The sequence below is a fragment of the Gorilla gorilla genome, chromosome 8 (assembly GCF_029281585.2).
Source record: "Gorilla gorilla gorilla isolate KB3781 chromosome 8, NHGRI_mGorGor1-v2.1_pri, whole genome shotgun sequence".
NCBI classification, from domain to species: domain Eukaryota; kingdom Metazoa; phylum Chordata; class Mammalia; order Primates; family Hominidae; genus Gorilla; species Gorilla gorilla.
This window is the reverse complement of record NC_073232.2, coordinates 103,839,569-103,860,918: the sequence shown is the minus strand read 5'-3', so window position 1 is coordinate 103,860,918 and position 21,350 is coordinate 103,839,569. Positions and strand designations below refer to the sequence as shown.

Genomic DNA, 21,350 nt, shown 5'->3' with positions numbered 1-21,350 from the left:
ATTGATTTTTCAGTCTTTTCAAGAAAACTGCTCTTGGGCTTATGTCTCAATTATGCTGTTTTTATGTTTCCTCATTTATTTATTGATGCTTTTATCTCTTTTTATTTTTCTTTGCTACCCCTTCCCTTGAATTTTTAATTTTTTTGTTGATCCATTAATTTTATCTTTTGGTAATAAAAACATTTCGAGCTATAAATGTCCCCACAAAAACTGCTTTGCCTATATCCCAGGTAGTCGGATATATAGGCACTCACTGTCATGGTTTTATAAGTAGTCATTATTATAGACAGAATTTCTCTCTTGACCCAGAAGAAATTATTTTGTATATTTTAAAATTCCAAGAATATACATAATTTGTTTTTGGAAGGCAGAAAGGGAAGCAAAGGGAAGTATATTACACAAGGTTACACAACCATTAAGTGTCATATTTAGGACTAGAATCCACATTGACTGACTTCTAGTCTAATCAGCAAGAAAATGTCTTCTCCACTTCCAGTGGAATGGTTCAAGCTTGGGAGTTTCTGGAAAGCCTCACTAGCTGGGGGAGCATGTGAAATGGAAAATCATGTTTTGAGTCAGACAGATGTGACTTCAACTTCTGCCTTGGCTCCTTGACAGCTGTGTGACCTTGGACAGGCTCTAGGCCTGAGTTTCAACTTCCTTGTCTGTAATATGGAGAAAATAACATGAATTTTATGCTGCTGTTGTAAAGATTAAATGAAATGTAAAATTGTGTGCATAAAATGCCACATGCACCATAAGTGATCCATAAATATTTATCTCTGTTCCTTTAATTAATATCCTATAGATGCCCAAGGTACTGGATAAAAATTAAAGTAAAAGCATGCATAATCTCAGTGATAACAACGGTTAACAAAGTGCAATATCTTTTAGAACATACACATATGTATACACGCATTCAAACATGCATGCTCTCATGCACAGACACACACTCAAAATTTGGATTGTACCATAAAGCTACCCTGTAACCTGTTTTGTTGTTTGTTTTTTCCCTTCTCAGTTAATGTACAGTGGCCACTGCCACTCACTGCTGCTTCCTTCGGTGAATGAGCAACTTGGTAATTGGAGATGGGCAGGCTGAGGCTCTGTGTAGTTTGGAGTGGAAAGGCAGCCCAAGACTGATGGGAACACAGGGCCTGGGGTGGGGGTTCGGAGGCGTTTCCCGGAGGTTGATGGTCAGGGTGTGAGCAGGTTTGTGTGAGTCAGGGAAACAGGCTATGAATTCAAGATGAAACTACTTATCCATGCAGGCCTCTGGTTCACTATGCTGATTTGGTAGGTGTTTCACCTGCCCAGTCAAGTTAAGAAGTCAGGCAGGATTTTACCTGAGTTTACTGTCCCAGCACTGTGCCAGGTGCTAGGCAGGGACATAAGAAATACCTCTGCTCTTGAGCTGCTGATATGCACACATTTAACCACAGACCAGTGTGAAAATACTGACATCTGAGAAATGAAGATTTGTGTCAGGGGTATAAAAAAGATTTGCTTTTCAGCTGGATTTTGTTTGTTTGTTTCAGGGGTTGGTGATGGTTCAGGATAAGGTTTGGCAGGGGAGAGGAAATTCTTGTTTTAGGAGGCTGTGGAGGGCAGGAGACTCAGCTAAGTTGGGATAGACAGGGAGAAGAAAGGAACAGAAAGAAGACCACAGAAGGCACTAGGCTGAGCAGGCAGAGATAGGACTGAACAGGATGGGTTAAGGAGACAGTAAAGGACCTATCCTTTTGGAAGCTGGTATTAGGGAACAAAAATAAATTATGCAAAATAAAAGTCGAACTTATGCTATGCTTTGCAGTTAGAAGGTGGCCAAATAAGCACCAGATACATCTTTGATTTGTAATAAGGAGGCACAGAATAAAAACAGAATTTTATAAAGATTAACTGTAGGGGCCTTAGGAAAACTGGGAAAAGAGTAAGTCTACAGACAAGGAAGTAAGTTAGTTATGAAGGGTTGAGTGTCCATCTAAACCACGGAGGAGGCTGTAGAAATTGAGCAGAAGGACAATGTAAAGATAAAGCTTGCTGACATGGACGTTAAAGAGAAAGTAAAGTCAAAATGAGATTAACGTTTACAAGCTAAGGAAATCAGAAGAATAAGATTGCCAGTGACAGAAATAGACAAGGCAGCCATATTGAAAGTCTTATAAGTGGAGGTGGCCTATATGGTTGGAAACACAGCACAAGATTGTGCTTGAGAAACTCCTGAAATAATTCTGTATTTTTTCATTGTAATTTGTGTGTGTGCAAGTACACATACGAAAACTAGTCTGGTTACAGAAAAACCTACCAGCGGCCGGGCATGGTGGCTCATGCCTGTAATCCCAGCACTTTGGGAGGCCGAGGCAGGCAGATCACAAGGTCAGGAGATTGAGACCATCCTGGCTAACACGGTGAAACCCTGTCTCTAATAAAAATACAAAAAAATCAGCTGGGCGTGGTGGCTGGCACCTGTAGTCCCAGTTACTCGGGAGGCTGAGGCAAGAGAATGGCGTGAACCCGAGAGGCGGAGCTTGCAGTGAGCCAAGATCACACCACTACATTCCAGCCTGGGCAACACAGTGAGACTCTATCTCAAAAAAAAAAAAAAACAAAAAAACAAAAAACCCACAAAAACCTACCAGCTTAACTCAGTGGCAACTAATGCTTCTATTGTATGTATGCCCATGTGTTCAGTCATAATCTCTAAAGGGCATGAAAACATTGAGCTGCATAATTTTCATGAAAACCCATAAGAAATTTTCTTGCTATGATACACATTTAAGGTTTCATAAGATAGTCAGAATTACATTTGCTGCTTATGTTTATAAAGAATAAGTGAGTATGAAGCTGAGGATTAGCCTCCTGCTGAAATATAATGGGCACTCAATAAACAAGTGTTGAACAAATTCACAAACATTAGTGCAATGGGTATGCTTCTATAGACCAAGCTGAAATGGAAGAGGCCATCTAGTACCATAAACTTTTATAAATTTTGGACAACATATATCTATAAAAAATATATATCCAAGCTTGAAAGGAAGGGAAATAATTAGATATAGGAAACAAGGAAGAAATGAAAAGCCGGAAGTAGGAAGCAGGTGCTGATATTAGGGTGACTCATGAGGATGAGCTCTCTAATGGATGTTAATGTCCACATGAGCTCAACAGACATGCTGTAGGCCTCTTTAAGGTGAGGAGCCAAAACGAATTCTCTTGCATAAATCCTAGACCTTAAAAGGGTTGCTCTGTCTATGAAAAGAAGATAGAAGAACCCTACTCATAAATCCCAACTGTGCCACTGTAAGTGTGGGGTCCAAATTTACACAAGTGGTGGAGAAGGAACTCTAATTGAAGAAGTTAACATAAAAATCTGTGGGAAACCTGTAAGTTCTTGGTTGAGAACAACGTAAAACTGCTTTGCTAGGCTACTTACAGTATTCAGGACACACAGGATGTCCAGTGGAAAAGATCATCCTTTAAGTAGAAATGCAAAATCAAAAATTACAGATCACATAAGGAAATAAACCACTGTGAGACAATGGATGAACAAATAGAAAAATGAGTGCTTTAAGGACTAAAGAGAACAATTTAAAAGAGAACATTAAACAAGTATGCCAAAATTATTAAAGAAAACCATATGAAGAAATGGTATGGAAAAAGAGCATGTGAATTTGAAAAGAAGCCAAAGAAGTTTCTAGAAATCAAAAAATGCAGCCACTGATTAAAACTGAGTTTTTAATCTCAGTGGGTTGGTTAAACAGCACATTAGGTACAGAGAAAGAGATGGAATGGTTGAATGAGATGGTCCAACATATGTTCAACAGGAAAAATTAGAACAGGAAAAAGCAATAGCCAAAGAGGAAACAGCTTAAGAATTTTTCCATAATTGATGAAAGATACAAATCTATAGATTCAAGAACCATAATGAATCTCAAGTGGGAGAAAAAATACACATACACATGTTGTCTTTGATGTTCTACCATTTTTTGAAAAAAAAAAAATCTTAAAAGTAGCCAGAGAAAAAAGAGAGATTACCAAGGCATACAATTATACTAATAGCTAACTTTATGTCAACAATGAAATCAAAGGTAATGGATTAATATATTAAAAACTATAAAACAATTATCAACCTACAAATGTATGCTTAATAAATCTTTCATGAATAAAGGTGACAGTTATTTAAAATAATTTGCTACCAACCAACCCTCATTAAAATAATTTCTAATAGATGTTCTTTATGAGGAGGAAATTTGATTCCAGAGGTAGGTGAAGGACCATAGAAGAGGGAATGGTGTTTGAAGAAATTGTAAATGTGTGGTTAAATCTAAACATTATCTACATAAAATGATAATAATGGCACCTTATTTTATGGACTATATTAACATTAAAAATTCATAGTATAAAAGATGAGGTAAATAAAGTTAAAAATTAGGCCACATATTAGAAAATATTTGTAATGCAAGCACAATAAGAATTAGAATACAGGTAATAACAACAGTAATAATACCAAACATTTAGAGAACACTTATGGGTCAGGCACAAATGTAAGCCCTTCATATATATGTTCTGTAAGTTTATGTATAAGTATGTAAGTCTATACATATGCATATATCTGATACACTTATAAACTTATATATAATATACACATATACATACATATGTACATATATACAAATATACCTGTATGTAAACTTATTTAACAACCCTGTGAGCTAAGTATTATTTTCTTTAGTTTCTAGATGAGTAAACTGAGACAAAGAAACATTAAGTAATTTGAAGTAATTTGTTCCAAGTCACTTAGTCATTGGCAGATCTGGAATTCAACTGAAGCAATGTAGCTCCTGTTAACAAAAGATCAATATCCAGAATAAGGAAAAAACTCCTAAACACCAATAGGGAAAAAAAATAGGAAAACACAGGCTAAGAATATTGAACTGGCCATTCACAGAAGAAATCTGAAGAGCCTGTAAATATACACAAAGGTGTTCAATGCCATTAACAATTATGGAAATAGAAATTAAATCACACTAGTTAAATAAGCCAAGAAAGGTCTGCTAAAGCCAGGTGTTGGGGAGAATGTGGACAAACGACAACTCTTTATAATGCTGATGGAAATTAATGCCGGAACCACCACTCTGGAGAGCAAGTGGAAAATATCTGGTAAAGCCGGAGATGTACAGCCTGTGATCCAGCAATTCTACATCTGGGCTATAGTCTAGAGAGCCAGGTTCACACTGGAAAACAACTCAATGTTAGTGTGTGGGAGGATGGATCCAGAAAGTGGTACATTCATTTCATGATTCTATTCTGCAGTTAAAAATACATTATATCTAAATGTAAATAAATCTATAAAAGACAATATTAAGTGAAAAAAAGTTTTGGAAAGATAGAGAGCATGAGATGTATGCAACTGTAACAATATTACATAGTGTTTACACACAGGTACATATATGTAAAGACAGCATGGGAAAGATTCACACGAACTACAGGTTAACAGAGAACAGACAGGGAGTAGAGGGGGATTGGAGATGGGCACAAAAGGGGCTTCAATCCCATTTGCAAAATTATTTTTAAAAAACTGGTAATATTAACACATATTATCATTTTTTAGGTCTGAGTGTGGGATCATGGTATTTCATTATGTTAATCCTGAAATTTTTCTGTTTACTTGAACTATTTCATTAAAAATAGAATTGTATCTTGTTACACAGCTATAAAATTGTATTTAAAACCCTTGCATCATGAGACAGCTATAAGGATAAATCCTACAGTACTGTTTCTAGAATAAGAAAGATTCTCCCAACACAATTTTAAGGCTTCAAAAGCACTTTGCGTTCTTTAATCTGTGGTTGAACCCGACATTTAAGTCAAAAGCCTCCAGAAGGCGTCAGAAGCAGTGGTTGTAGGATGTTTCTACATCAGTACCATAATTTGTCTTGCATCACTTTTTGTTGCTTTTCATGTGCCAGGCACTGTATAAGTGCTTTACACATTAGTTCATTTAATCTTCACTACAACTCTATGAGGTAGGTAGGTTATTTCCATTTTACAAATTATTTCCATTGTACATTTGAGGAATGAGGAAGTTAACTTGCCCAGCTAGTAAATGGTGAACCCAGGCAGTCTGGTTCCAAAACCTAGGCACTAGACTAAACGATTTGCGGCCATCTGGGTGAACTGATCTTGTGTCCCCTCCTGCGAAAACCCATCCTGGTCTTTTTTCCATCCAGCTACCTATTTTCTTTCATTAATCACCCATAACATTCTCTCTTACATTCTTATAATCTCCACTCTTCCTTCCTTAAGCATGAGATATGTGGACAAGGGGAAAAGGGCCAAATGAATGGTTTTGGAAAGGAATACTTAAGAGCTGAAGTTATCTATCTATCTATCTACGGCCAATGAAATGTTACACTTGGTTCACTTCTGGGTGTACTCCAAATGGTATTATACATTCATTTGATGGAATAGCTGTGTGATCTTTCAAATATTGGATATACATTTCATGCTGAAAGTATGCTAAAGAGGTTGGTAATACTTAATGTCAACAACATACATCTTTTGAAGTTATGTGTCAGCAATTTTCCTAAGCACTAGATTGAGACAGTATAATGCAAAGAATAGCTTGCATTTATAAAATATTTTAAACATGGCTTTAATTAATTGCCCAGTGTTCAAAAAATAAACTGAAGCCTGACTGACTGTATAATTTTAATATTTGAAAAATTGCATCCAGAAATTAATACAATACAGATTTGTACAAAAAACGAAGGACGTAAAAACTTCTAATCATACAGACAAAAATATGACTAAGCAAAGATTTTAAAAAAGGACAGGACATTTAAAAAATACTGATAAATACTGTGTAATGCTTTAATTTACTGTGGCAGATACAAAAATCAAGAATTCATCAACAGATTATATATGTAAAAAAAGTAACTACATGAATTTTCTAGCTTTTTAAATTAACAAAATGTAACAGTAGTGGTTTTCATTTTTTAAATGAGGTATTATTACACTGTAAACCAAAAACAGAGCACAAATAAATAAAGGCAATGTGCAATTTAGTGATAAATGATTATACATTTCAACTTAACAACAGATAACAAAAATTCTCTAGTTATTTATGGACTTCGTCATCTAAAAATTTGGCTTGCTTGTGTGGACTTCTTATTTAAAAGTGACACAGCTAATCGATATACAAGCACATCATTAAACATGCAGACCAAGCCAACACAATTTTTCCATGAGTCATCTCTACCAAATAAAAACTGTTTACATTTTATTTAAAACACTTAAATCTGGTTTCTTATACATGTTTCTTTTGTGCTTATAAGTGGTAACCTACATTAAAAAGCAGATTTTCTAGTTCAAGCAGTGTAAGAGAGAAGCAGTTTTATTTGCATACGGATTTAAAACAGAGCAAAATGAAACAAAACCAGGATGCCTTTAACTCTCTTAGGCTTTCCAAGATTTTTAAGAAGAAATACCCTTGAAATAATATACCCAAATGGAAGAGCAGAATCACTTCCATCTCAAAGAGAATAGTAAACAAAGTGACCCCTTTTCCTCAAAGATTTGTGGGTTGGCTTCAGAACTGTTGGAGAACAAGCTGATTGGTTCCTCCACCCTGGAAGAATTCTGCTGGTTGGGTGCAGGAAGCATAGCAAGAAAATAGCCTAGCCCAGAAAGATTTTGGGGAAAGTATTATTTGCATATGAACCATATGCTGGTACTAAATGCTGGTTTCATTATTATTGCAAATATAACTTCAGAGTTTTCTGAAGGAAAGCTGTTAAAGTATGGTAGAGAAGTCTTGGTTTGGCAATATTTGTAACGTGCTAATAAAACTGCTTCATTTGCTGTAAATTAAAAAAAAACATTTACTGTCTGACTTAAAATGCGGTTTCTTTTTACATACTACTTTATTAGAAACTTTAAAAAAAGGGTACTTTGAATTTATTATATTCAGAATCCAGTGAAAAACAAACATTTTGGCCAAAACGTTGAATTTTATTTTTATACCAAGCTATATCATTTTGACACAAATGTTATTATTGTATTCACTTTTGTCAAATACTTTAACCTATCTTTTTCAAAAATTAGTGTTTTGGTACAACTGGTGATCAAAAAATGTAGATATAAGTCTTGTACATGATTCAAAAGATTTATAAAAGCAGTTATATTCTTTTGTGCTTGTAACTGACATACTTCATCAATGATTATTTAGGTCTGATTTCTTTTCTAATATCTTGAGCCTTAAGAAGAAATGATCATTATACAAATATTACAGAGTACACAAGTAACTAGTTTACTGCCAATGTGCATGCAGACTAACAACACTTAAAAGAATATAACCTTGAATCCAATTAGTCTGAAAATACTCTTGTACAATCATCTTTATTGATTTGTAAAAGCTGTGTACACATCTAAAACCCTGAATTTACTTTGTAAAAATAAATCTTTAACAATAAATGGCACTATCAAAATCCCATTATTCTCAGGCTATTATGTAGTTATTTACATGCTTTTCAGCAACTGCTGAGAAGAATCTTATAGGTCCCAAGCCAGTATATCAAAAATCCCTGTAAACTGCATTTGCAATGATACTGTGTTGTATACCACTATATGAAAATATGGCTACATGCCTTATGTTAAAGATAATGTAGCTGTTTGCTTTGCTACTGTGTGCTAGCAGTGCTAGCAGTGTACAATCTGCCACTGGGTTCAACTATACCATAAATTCATTCTTCACTGTACTTTGCTTTCCCAGTGGAATGCCTGTGACAAACTACTTGTGGAGAATGATAAAGTGCTATAAAAAAGAGGAACTGGACCATACCTGTCTCTGCCATGTGGACTTTTCCTCACTCAAGCGATTTCTGTGTTTTTAGAAAATTATGCCTTTGCTGAACATACTTCATATTTGATTTTTTAAAAACTTAATATTTTAAAGTTGGTGAGCTTTGTCAAAGTGTTTTGAGACAGCAACATGAAAAGGCTAAAGGCACAGTAAGAGGGAAGTGAATGCTACATATAAAAGATTATATTTCAAGTCTTCTAGGTTACTCAAGTCCAAAACCTTCTGAATTTGAAATTCCAATGATCAATTTCTGTTTCAGATCCTTTTTGCTCTTGTAGGGGGGAAGGCAAAGTTGATTGAAGCAGGTATGGGCCACAGGTAAGCTAGGGAAAAAAATTTAAAAAAAAATACTAAGTCTTGAAACACACACAAAATGACTGCTATGCAACTTTAAAAAATACCAGGACACACACATTCAAATCTATTTCACTCTGTTAAGAGATGACTCATCCATTCCTTCACTGAACAGATATTTACTGAGTACCTCACTTTGTATCAGACACCACTCTAGACACTAAGGCTATGGTTACAGACAAGACAACCAATGTTACCACTTTCATGAAACTCATTTAAGAAGCATTTTGTTGGAGTCAGACAGATATGAATTTGAATTCTGCTTTCCCCACTTACTAGCTGTAGGGTCTTGTTCGAGTTGCATAATATCCCCAAATCCCAGTTTTCTCATCAACAATATAGGGTAAACCATCCAATTAGGCTGTTTAATAACCTAATCAGGTTGTTTAATAACCAGGAGTTCCCAACCCCAGGGCCAGAGATGGGTATGGTTGTTGGTGGCCTGTTAGGAACTGGGCTGCACAACAGGAGGTGAGTGGCAGGCAAGCATTACTGCCTGAGCTCTGCCTCCTGTCACATAAGCGGCAGTATTAGACTCTCATAGGAACAAGGACCCTATTGTGAACTGCACGTGCAAGGAATCTAGGTTGCATGCCCCTTATGAGAATCTAATGCCTGATGACCCGAGGTGGAACAGTTTCATCCAAAACTACCACCACCTCCCACTCTCCCCACTCCTCCCTGGTTCTGTGGAAAAACTGTCTTCCACAAAACCGATCCCTGGTGTCAGAAAGGTTGAGGACTGATGGTTAAAAAGATTAAAAGAGTGATATACACAAAACATCTAGCAGCCGAGGAGTAGATAATATAATGAATGATACTATTATTCCGGTTTTTAGTATTAAAAAGTAATTTAAAAAAGAGCATTTTGGGGACAGTAGATGCCCCTTGATGCACATGTAAAAATTATCTTCTGAATCCTTTTGGTGTCATCTCCCCCACCTACTATCTGATAATGTTGTTATCATCATTTAGGATTCTTACAGCTATCTTAAGACTCTTTCCTTCAGTCTTTATGAACTTCACAGCATCAGAACAGCTGTCAGAGAAATCAATGAATAAAAATGTGAATACACTACAGAAAAGGAAAACATTTTTAAAGAAGTTTGTAAGATTTACAACTAAATTTTGAGAGCCCCCTGTATTAAAAGACTTAAAACTACTAGAATCAGCATTTACTCAGTGTTTGGTCTATGATAATCACTGTGCTGAGTGCATTTACATGCATTGTTTCCTTTAATTTCAGCCTCAAAGCAACTTAAAAGTGGTTGTTCTCATTTTACTGGTGAGGAAAAACAGACATGTAAATATACAAGTAACCTGTTCAGGGATAGAGAGCTGGTAAAGATGTAGGCCCAATATTCAGGCCCAATATTCAACTTAAAAAACCAGTGTTGTTCATATGTAAGATTTAACATTCTTAATTTTTTATGCATCAGACATACATTTGTATGAATTAAAAATTAAAAATATCATCAAATAACAAAGCAAAGAAAAAAATGAAAATGCCAACTCAGTTTTTTAATATATTTAATATATTTTTTTCTAAAGTGCTCTGCTGTTTACAAGGTCCTAAGCTACACAACAACTTATTTTTATGCCAGTGTTTCATGCATCCATTCAATAACATTTCCCGAGTTATTTAAAACATTTGTTTTCTCTTCATTCTGTTAAGGCTGAGCTTTCCAAGTTTATTTAATACTCATCTACCTAGATACAAGGTCTCTTAAAACTGAAAGAAAACAATAGCAATATTCTACCAGAAGAATATCTTATGAAAATGTTTGTTGAAGAAAAAATGTGTCCAGGATTTTCTTAATCCATCAGGGGCTTCAATAACATGTATTTGATGAGGTGCAGGACCAAATTATGTATATCTTTTAAGCCTGACTCTTTGGATGATTTGTAAAGGAAGCTGCTTAAGGACAACCAGAGATGGAAAAGGATGTAATTTGAAATTTGCTTTGCAATCTTGGCCATTCTACATTACACTCTGTACTAAAGAATCAGGATAACCACAAAATATTGCCAAGGGTTCATGCCCTTTTAGGGGAAAAAAGCATTCTGAATACAATTAATGACTGAAGATTATTTTCTCCATGGACTTTATTCTAAGAGGCACTGGGAGAAGGCATCTGGTCTTATCTATGAATTTAAAATTGAAATCCTGCACTGGCTTATTGTGCCCATTATATGTCTTCATTTTTTGGCCCTTTTCACTGATACTATTCACTGTCTTTTTCTGGACTCCTGTTATCCTCTTCTTCATTAACTGCTAATGAGTTGAGATACAATACAACATGTTTTTCCTCTACCTTTTATTTTAGGTTCAGGGGTACATGTGCAGGTTTGTTATATAAGGTAAACTGCATGTCATGGGGGTTTGGTGTACAGATTATCTCATCACCCAGGTAATAAGTAAGTAACTGATAGGTAGTTAGTTTCTTTTATCTTTACCCTCCTCCCACCCTACCCCCTTAAGTAGGTCCCAGTGTTTGTCATTCCCTTCCTTGTGTTCACATGTACTCAATATTTAGCTCTCACTTACAAGTAAGAATATGCGGTTTTTGGTTTTCTGTTCCTGTGTTAGTTTGCTTAGGATGGAGCCTCTAGCTTCATCCATGTTGCTGCAAAGGACATGATCTTTTTTTAATGGCTGCATAGTATTCCATGGTATATATGTACCACATTTTCTTTATCCAGTCTTTGCTATTGTGAGTAGTGCTGCAGTGAACAATGAACATATGCATGCATGTGTCTTTATGACAGAATAATTTATATTCCTTTGGGTACATACCCAATAATGGCATTGCTGGGTTGAATGATAGTTCTAAGTTCTTTAGGAAACCTCCATACTGCTTTCCACAATGGCTAAAATAATTTACATTCTCACCAGCAGTGTATAAGCATTCCCTTTTCTCTGCAACCTTCTCAGCATCTGCTATTTTTTGACTTTTTTTTTTAAATTTTTTTTTTAAATTATACTTTAAGTTTTAGGGTACATGTGCACATTGTGCAGGTTAGTTACATACGTATACATGTGCCATGCTGGTGTGCTGCACCCACTAACCCGTCATCTAGCATTAGGTATATCTCCCAGTGCTATCCCTCCCCCCTCCCCCCACCCCACAACAGTCCCCAGAGTGTGATGTTCCCCTTCCTGTGTCCATGTGATCTCATTGTTCAATTCCCACCTATGAGTGAGAATATGCGGTGTTTGGTTTTTTGTTCGTGCAATAGTTTACTGAGAATGATGATTTCCAATTTCATCCATGTCCCTACAAAGAACATGAACTCATCATTTTTTATGGCTGCATAGTATTCCATGGTGTATATGTGCCACATTTTCTTAATCCAGTCTATCATTGTTGGACATTTGGGTTGGTTCCAAGTCTTTGCTATTGTGAATAATGCCGCAATAAACATACGTGTGCATGTGTCTTTATAGCAGCATGATTTATAGTCCTTTGGGTATATACCCAGTAATGGGATGGCTGGGTCAAATGGTATTTCTAGTTCTAGATCCCTGAGGAATCGCCACACTGACTTCCACGATGGTTGAACTAGTTTACAGTCCCACCAACAGTGTAAAAGTGTTCCTATTTCTCCACATCCTCTCCAGCACCTGTTGTTTCCTGACTTTTTAATGATTGCCATTCTAACTGGTGTGAGATGGTATCTCATTGTGGTTTTGATTTGCATTTCTCTGATGGCCAGTGATGGTGAGCATTTTTTCCTGTGTTTTTTGGCTGCATAAATGTCTTCTTTTGAGAAGTGTCTGTTCATGTCCTTCGCCCACTTTTTGATGGGGTTGTTTGTTTTTTTCTTGTAAATGTGTTTGAGTTCTTTGTAGATTCTGGATATTAGCCCTTTGTCAGATGAGTAGGTTGCAAAAATGTTCTCCCATTTTGTAGGTTGCCTGTTCACTCTGATGGTAGTTTCTTTTGCTGTGCAGAAGCTCTTTAGTTTAATTAGATCCCATTTGTCAATTTTGGCTTTTGTTGCCATTGCTTTTGGTGTTTTAGACATGAAGTCCTTGCCCATGCCTATGTCCTGAATGGTAATGCCTAGGTTTTCTTCTAGGGTTTTTATGGTTTTAGGTCTAACGTTTAAGTCTTTAATCCATCTTGAATTGATTTTTGTATAAGGTGTAAGGAAGGGATCCAGTTTCAGCTTTCTACATACGGCTAGCCAGTTTTCCCAGCACCATTTATTAAACAGGGAATCCTTTCCCCGTTGCTTGTTTTTCTCAGGTTTGTCAAAGGTCAGATAGTTGTAGATATGCGGTGTTATTTCTGAGGGCTGTGTTCTGTTCCATTGATCTATATCTCTGTTTTGGTACCAGTACCATGCTCTTTTGGTTACTGTAGCCTTGTAGTATAGCTTGAAGTCAGGTAGCGTGATGCCTCCAGCTTTGTTCTTTTGGCTTAGGATTGACTTGGTGATGCGGGCTCTTTTTTGGTTCCATATGAACTTTAAAGTAGTTTTTTCCAATTCTGTGAAGAAAGTCATTGGTAGCTTGATGGGGATGGCATTGAATCTGTAAATCACCTTGGGCAGTATGGCCATTTTCACGATATTGATTCTTCCTACCCATGAGCATGGAATGTTCTTCCATTTGTTTGTATCCTCTTTTATTTCCTTGAGCAGCGGTTTGTAGTTCTCCTTGAAGAGGTCCTTCACATCCCTTGTAAGTTGGATTCCTAGGTATTTTATTCTCTTTGAAGCAATTGTGAATGGGAGTTCACTCATGATTTGGCTCTCTGTTTGTCTGTTATTGGTGTATAAGAATGCTTGTGATTTTTGCACACTGATTTTGTATCCTGAGACTTTGCTGAAGTTGCTTATCAGCTTAAGGAGATTTTGGGCTGAGACAATGGGGTTTTCTAGATATACAATCATGTCATCTGCAAACAGGGACAATTTGACTTCCTCTTTTCCTAATTGAATACCCTTTATTTCCTTCTCCTGCCTAATTTCCCTGGCCAGAACTTCTAACACTATGTTGAACAGGAGTGGTGAGAGAGGGCATCCCTGTCTTGTGCCAGTTTTCAAAGGGAATGCTTCCAGTTTTTGCCCATTCAGTATGATATTGGCTGTGAGTTTGTCATAGATAGCTCTTATTATTTTGAAATATGTCCCATCAATACCTAATTTATTGAGAGTTTTTAGCATGAAGGGTTATTGAATTTTGTCAAAGGCCTTTTCTGCATCTGTTGAGATAATCATGTGGTTTTTGTCTTTGGCTCTGTTTATATGCTGGATTACATTTATTGATTTGCATATATTGAACCAGCCTTGCATCCCAGGGATGAAGCCCACTTGATCATGGTGGAGAAGCTTTTTGATGTGCTGCTGGATTCAGTTTGCCAGTATTTTATTGAGGATTTTTGCATCAATGTTCATCAAGGATATTGGTCTAAAATTCTCTTTTTTGGTTGTGTCTCTGCCCGGCTTTGGTATCAGAATGATGTTGGCCTCATAAAATGAGTTAGGGAGGATTCCCTCTTTTTCTATTCATTGGAATAGTTTCAGAAGGAATGGTACCAGTTCCTCCTTGTACCTCTGGTAGAATTCGGCTGTGAATCCATCTGGTCCTGGACTCTTTTTGGTTGGTAAGCTATTGATTATTGCCACAATTTCAGATCCTGTTATTGGTCTATTCAGAGATTCAACTTCTTCCTGGTTTAGTCTTGGGAGAGTGTATGTATCGAGGAATTTATCCATTTCTTCTAGATTTTCTAGTTTATTTGCGTAGAGGTGTTTTTAGTATTCTCTGATGGTAGTTTGTATTTCTGTGGGATCAGTGGTGATATCCCCTTTATCATTTTTTATTGCATCTATTTGATTCTTCTCTCTTTTTTTCTTTATTAGTCTTGCTAGCGGTCTATCAATTTTGCTGATCCTTTGAAAAAACCAGCTCCTGGATTCATTAGTTTTTTGAAGGGTTTTCTGTGTCTCTATTTCCTTCAGTTCTGCTCTGATTTTAGTTATTTCTTGCCTTCTGCTAGCTTTTGAATGTGTTTGCTCTTGCTTTTCTAGTTCTTTTAATTGTGATGTTAGGGTGTCAATTTTGGATCTTTCCTGCTTTCTCTTGTGGGCATTTAGTGCTATAAATTTCCCTCTACACACTGCTTTGAATGTGTCCCAGAGATTCTGGTATGTTGTATCTTTGTTCTCGTTGGTTTCAAAGAACATCTTTATTTCTGCCTTCATTTCGTTATGTACCCAGTAGTCATTCAGGAGCAGGTTGTTCAGTTTCCATGTAGTTGAGCGGTTTTGAGTGAGATCCTTAATCCTGAGTTCTAGTTTGATTGCACTGTGGTCTAGAGGTAGTTTGTTATAGTGTCTGTTCTTTTATAGTTGCTGAGGAGAGCTTTACTTCCAACTATGTGGTCAATTTTGGAATAGGTGTGGTGTGGTGCTGAAAAAAATGTATATTCTGTTGATCTGGGGTGGAGAGTTCTGTAGATGTCTATTAGGTCCGCTTGGTGCGGAGCTGAGTTCAATTCCTGGGTATCCTTGTTGACTTTCTGTCTTGTTGATCTGTCTAATGTTGACAGTGGGGTGTTAAAGTCTCCCATTATTAATGTGTGGGAGTCTAAATCTCTTTGTAGGTCACTCGGGACTTGCTTTATGAATCTGGGTGCTGCTGTATTGGGTGCATATATATTTAGGATAGTTAGCTCTTCTTGTTGAATTGATCCCTTTACCATTATGTAATGGCCTTCTTTGTCTCTTTTGATCTTTGTTGGTTTAAAGTCTGTTTTATCAGAGACTAGGATTGCAACCCCTGCCTTTTTTTGTTTTCCATTTACTTGGTAGATCTTCCTCCATCCCTTTATTTTGAGCCTATGTGTGTCTCTGCACGTGAGATGGGTTTCCTGAATACAGCACACTGATGGGTCTTGACTCTTTATCCAATTTGCCAGTCTGTGTCTTTTAATTGGAGCATTTAGTCCATTTACATTTAAAGTTAATAGTGTTATGTGTGAATTTGATCCTGTCATTATGATGTTAGCTGGTTATTTTGCTTGTTAGTTGATGCAGTTTCTTCCTAGTCTTGATGGTCTTTACATTTTGGCATGATTTTGCAGTGGCTGGTACCGGTTGTTCCTTTCCATGTTTAGCGCTTCCTTCAGGAGCTCTTTTAGGGCAGGCCTGGTGGTGACAAAATCTCTCAGCATTTGCTTGTCTGTAAAGTATTTTATTTCTCCTTCACTTATGAAGCTTAGTTTGGCTGGCTATGAAATTCTGGGTTGAAAATTCTTTTCTTTAAGAATGTTGAATATTGGTCCCCACTTTCTTCTGGCTTGTAGGGTTTCTGCCGAGAGATCAGCTGTTAGTCTGATGGGCTTCCCTTTGAGGGTAACCCGACCTTTCTCTCTGGCTGCCCTTAACATTTTTTCCTTCATTTCAACTTTGGTGAATCTGACAATTATGTGTCTTGGAGTTGCTCTTCTCGAGGAGTATCTTTGTGGCATTCTCTGTATTTCCTGAATCTGAACGTTGGCCTGCCTTGCTAGATTGGGGAAATTCTCCTGGATAATATCCTGCAGAGTGTTTTCCAACTTGGTTCCATTCTCCCCATCACTTTCAGGTACACCAATCTGACGTAGATTTGGTCTTTTCACATAGTCCCATATTTCTTGGAGGCTTTGCTCGTTTCTTTTTAGTCTTTTTTCTCTAAACTTTCCTTCTCACTTCATTTCATTCATTTCATCTTCCATTGCTGATACCATTTCTTCCAGTTGATCGCATTGGCTCCTGAGGCTTCTGCATTCTTCACGTAGTTCTCGAGCCTTGGTTTTCAGCTCCATCAGCTCCTTTAAGCACTTCTCTGTATTGGTTATTCTAGTTATACATTCTTCTAAATTTTTTTCAAAGTTTTCAACTTCTTTGCCTTTGGTTTCAATGTCCTCCCGTAGCTCAGAGTAATTTGGTCGTCTGAAGCCTTCTTCTCTCAGCTCGTCAAAGTCATTCTCCGTCCAGCTTTGTTCTGTTGCTGGTGAGGAGCTGCGTTCCTTTGGAGGAGGAGAGGCGCTCTGATTTTTAGAGTTTCCAGTTTTTCTGTTCTGTTTTTTTCCCCATCTTTGTGGTTTTATCTACTTTTGGTCTTTGATGATGGTGATGTACAGATGGGTTTTTGGTGTGGATGTCGTTTCTGTTTGTTAGTTTTCCTTCTAACAGACAGGACCCTCAGCTGCAGGTCTGTTGGAGTACCCAGCCGTGTGAGGTGTCAGTGTGCCCCTGCTGGAGGGTGCCTTCCAGTTAGGCTGCTCGGGGGTCAGGGGTCAGGGACCCACTTGAGGCGGCAGTCTGCCTGTTCTCAGATCTCCAGCTGCATACTGGGAGAACCCCTGCTCTCTTCAAAGCTGTCAGACAGGGACATTTAAGTCTGCAGAGGTTACTGCTGTCTTTTTGTTTGTCTGTGCTCTTCCCCCAGAGGTGGAGCCTACAGAGGCTGGCAGGCCTCCTTGAGCTGTGGTGGGCTCCACCCAGTTCGAACTTCCTGGCTGCTTTGTTTACCTAAGCAAGCTTGGGCAATGGTGGGCGCCCCTCCCCCAGCCTCGCTGCCGCCTTGCAGTTTGATCTCAGACTGCTGTGCTAGCAATCAGTGAGACTCCGTGGGGTAGGACCCTCCGAGCCAGGTGCGGGATATAATCTCGTGATGTGCCGTTTTTTAAGCCCGTTGGAAAAGTGCAGTATTCTGGTGGGAGTGACCCGATTTTCCAGGTGCCGTCCGTCACCCCTTTCTTTGATTAGGAAAGGGAACTCCCTGACCCCTTGCGCTTCCCGAGTGAGGCAATGCCTCGCCCTGCTTCGGCTCGCACACAGTGTGCGCACCCACTGACTTGCGCCCACTGTCTGGCGCTCCCTAGTGAGATGAACCCGGTACCTCAGATGGAAATGCAGAAATCACCCGTCTTCTGCGTCGCTCAGGCTGGGAGCTGTAGACTGGAGCTGTTCCTATTCGGCCATCTTGGCTCCTCCCTCATTTTTTGACTTTTTAATATAACAATAGCCATTCTGACTGCTGTGAGATGGTATCTCATTGTGGTTTTGATTTGCATTTCTCTAATGATTAGTGATGTTGAGCATTTTTTCATATGCTTATTGGCTGCATGTTGCCTTCTTTTGAAAAGTGTCTGTTCATGTCCTTTGCCCACCTTTTAATGGAATTACCATTCTTATTTAACAAAAATCTAGTGAATCTTCAATGGTGGACCTTATAAGATGAATGGAAACTCCTCTTTCAGCTGGAGTGTTGTCCTTGTCTTTTGAGGCATACCATTATTATGTCAAATTGAAATGTTGTATGTCTTTGATAGTCAGCTTTATTTAATATATGTGAGATTCCACTGGGAATCCTAGAGGTTCTAGATTCATGTTGAAGCCATGTTAGCTCACATATTCTTGAAATAATAATAATTATTGGGAAAGTTTAGAAGTAATGTCACCTTTGTATTAAAACAGATTGCTCAGATTACTCTTTTGAAATTGGAAATGTTTTTAATATAAAATAAAATATTCTGAAAAATTAACTTCTGTTAAGCAAAAAATCTATAATCTAAAAAAATCCTCTTGAATTTTTTCATTTTAGGACTTTAATTGTAAATTTTGTTTAGAAATTTAATTATATATGTAAATATTTATTTTGTGTTTTAAATATAATCTTGATGATGACATAAATACTATTCAAGAAATAGCTATTGGGCACTTACCATGTGTGATTACTTGGAGCATACAAATATGTATAAGGCATAACCTCTTTCTTGAAGAACTAAATGACTCAGATATAAAGTGCAACATGGTTAACTAGCACATAACTTCTACAAGATATTTGAGAAACTCAATACATAATGACTTTTGGCTTTACAGAGGAATTCAACATTAAACTGTGTCTTTAATAGTCGTAGCTGGCACGTCACATGTAAAGGGAACAACTTGAAAGCATGGAGAAAGAAAGGCATAAAATATATCTAAGGAACCAGCAAACAGCCTGTTGACTAAAGCATGGAAAGAAATGAAAACTGGTAGATAGCCTGGGGTAGAAGACTACAGCTTTATTTTACAGTCTCTGGATTCTAGAACTTAAACTGGCAATAAAGTTATTTCCCATGGAAATATGATCTAAATAGTGTTAAAGCACATGAGTTTAATAGGATAAAATAAGCTAGTAATGAAGATAAAAAGTAACTTTACCAAGGTAGAGGCAGTGGAAAAGCAAAGAACAGATTCCAGCTTTAAAATGAAAGGAAGAACTAAGAGCACTTAGGGAATGTTCAATGTATGGGGCAGGAGACAAAAATGATTATAATCAAAGTTATGTCTATTCAAGTTAGCTTTAGAAATTATAAGTTATTTGGGAAAAGGAGTAAGTTGATAAGCATTAATGCATTAACACTGCTAGAAAATAATTTAAATCCATCATCACCATCACTTCATATACAAAAAGCATGAGATTAAAAAAAAAAAGAGGATTAGTATTAGAGGTACTTCTGATAATAATTATAGTATCCCCCAACCCCCTAGAAAAGAAAGAAAACTCCACAAACAAACCAGATATCCCAACTTAATGATTTTCCTAAAAATAAAAAACACATTTCACATTTAAATAAAAATGAACATTAGACAATATACTACTACAAAGTAACTAGGTTCTAAAAGAGTCTACAAAGCACTTATATGACCTAGCAAAGTAAAAAGTTGTTAGAAATGAATTATTAGTTAGTATGTCTCAAAAACTAGTAAGAGAACTTTTAATCAAAATCTCTTACATTTCAAGGCCATGTTTACTCTGAAGATTTTTCTATGAAAATAACTTCAAACGGAGTAAATATCCTGATTCCAAATGTATTATTATTAGCAGTATTAGCAGTAACCTTTAGATTTAAAATAAAATTAGATCCAGAAATTTACCAGTTAGTAGAAGTTTCATTCTTTGAGATTTTAAAGTTCAAATCAGCCATCCCTCCTACAGGTACTCTGTCACTCCCTGTAGTAAAATGTAGCAACTTCTTTTGAAGATCAAGAGGAAATCCAAGCACAACATCCCAAAAGTATCTAGAGAATACCAAAGGAAATTAACATCAAATGTCTTGACAAAAATCCTATAATAAAGTAATATAAAGGAAGCTCTAAGGAAAGGACTTTCCTTAAGCATACATAATATCCTGAATTTCTGTAAAATTAAGGAATGGAGAGCTTCTATATACGTATTAGACTTTTGACTAACATTATAAAATAATATTTTTATAAAAGTATTAAGTTCAGCAGTGGATAGTACAGGAACCATTTTTCTCCTGCATAACTTTCAAGTCTTATTTTTCAATATAGTGCTATTAAACTGTTATTTACAAGGATAGCATCCATGGAATTCTAGAAGCAAAGTCATTTTTTTAAAAGTAAAATCTCTACACTTTTGTAGAAACTTGTTTATAGAATTTTCTCCCAAAGGGAGTGATTTCATATTAAAATTCTCATAGACTTTCCAGAGATAAAATAAGACTGTGGGACTCTCTAATATTTTGACTAACTTAATTGATTCAAAGATTGTAAGTTATGCAAATAAATGAACCACACTGTCTGCTGTTCCCTCTCCACATCCCCCACTATCAGAAGTATAAAGAGCTCACTTTATAGTTAAGTCCGTTTTTGCATAGCCATCATACTGAGTACTTCTCTGCAGAGCATGCATATCCAGGTCAGGACTTCCACAGACCAAAATTTCAACCTCTTCTGGACGAAGCAGCTGCCAATAATTATTTATCAAAAACAATAATTAAAGAGTGATGGTTTTAAGTGAAACTGGAACTATTTTCACTGGATCAAATCACAAAAGTCATGATTTCTCATAGTAAATCAAACCATTTTTGTTGAAGAAAAATCTACTTTGGGTATATTTTTCCTACCAAGGCAAGATATTTTTGCTTCCGAAGTTTATAGATCTTGTAAAATAGTAATTAGCCGTTTTCCAGAAAAACAAGCAAATGACTTTGCACAAATCCAAATTACTCTTCTCCAAAACCCAGCATGAAGCTCCAACATCTACTGATCCACCTAATATCCCGTATCCTAATATCTCCTTCCAATATCCCATAACACCTCCTGTGTGCACTGTAGAGTTTGGGTA

At 36.8% G+C, this 21,350-nt stretch overlaps 1 protein-coding gene across 3 annotated transcripts in view; it reads right to left on the bottom strand.

Annotated features, from left to right (window-relative positions):
* Window positions 1-6,636: 6,636 nt before the first annotated feature.
* The window catches only part of HECTD2 (HECT domain E3 ubiquitin protein ligase 2), a 104,423-nt gene continuing 89,709 nt past the window's right edge, over window positions 6,637-21,350 (bottom strand). For all 3 annotated transcript variants that reach the window (XM_063710319.1, XM_004049786.5, XM_063710320.1), the window contains 3 exons: window positions 20,854-20,969; window positions 20,138-20,281; window positions 6,637-9,183 (listed from right to left, as the gene is read on the bottom strand). In XM_063710319.1, coding sequence (XP_063566389.1) covers window positions 9,063-9,183; window positions 20,138-20,281; window positions 20,854-20,969 — 381 coding nt within the window. In that variant the 3' untranslated portion in view covers window positions 6,637-9,062. The remainder of the gene's footprint in view (window positions 9,184-20,137; window positions 20,282-20,853; window positions 20,970-21,350) is intronic.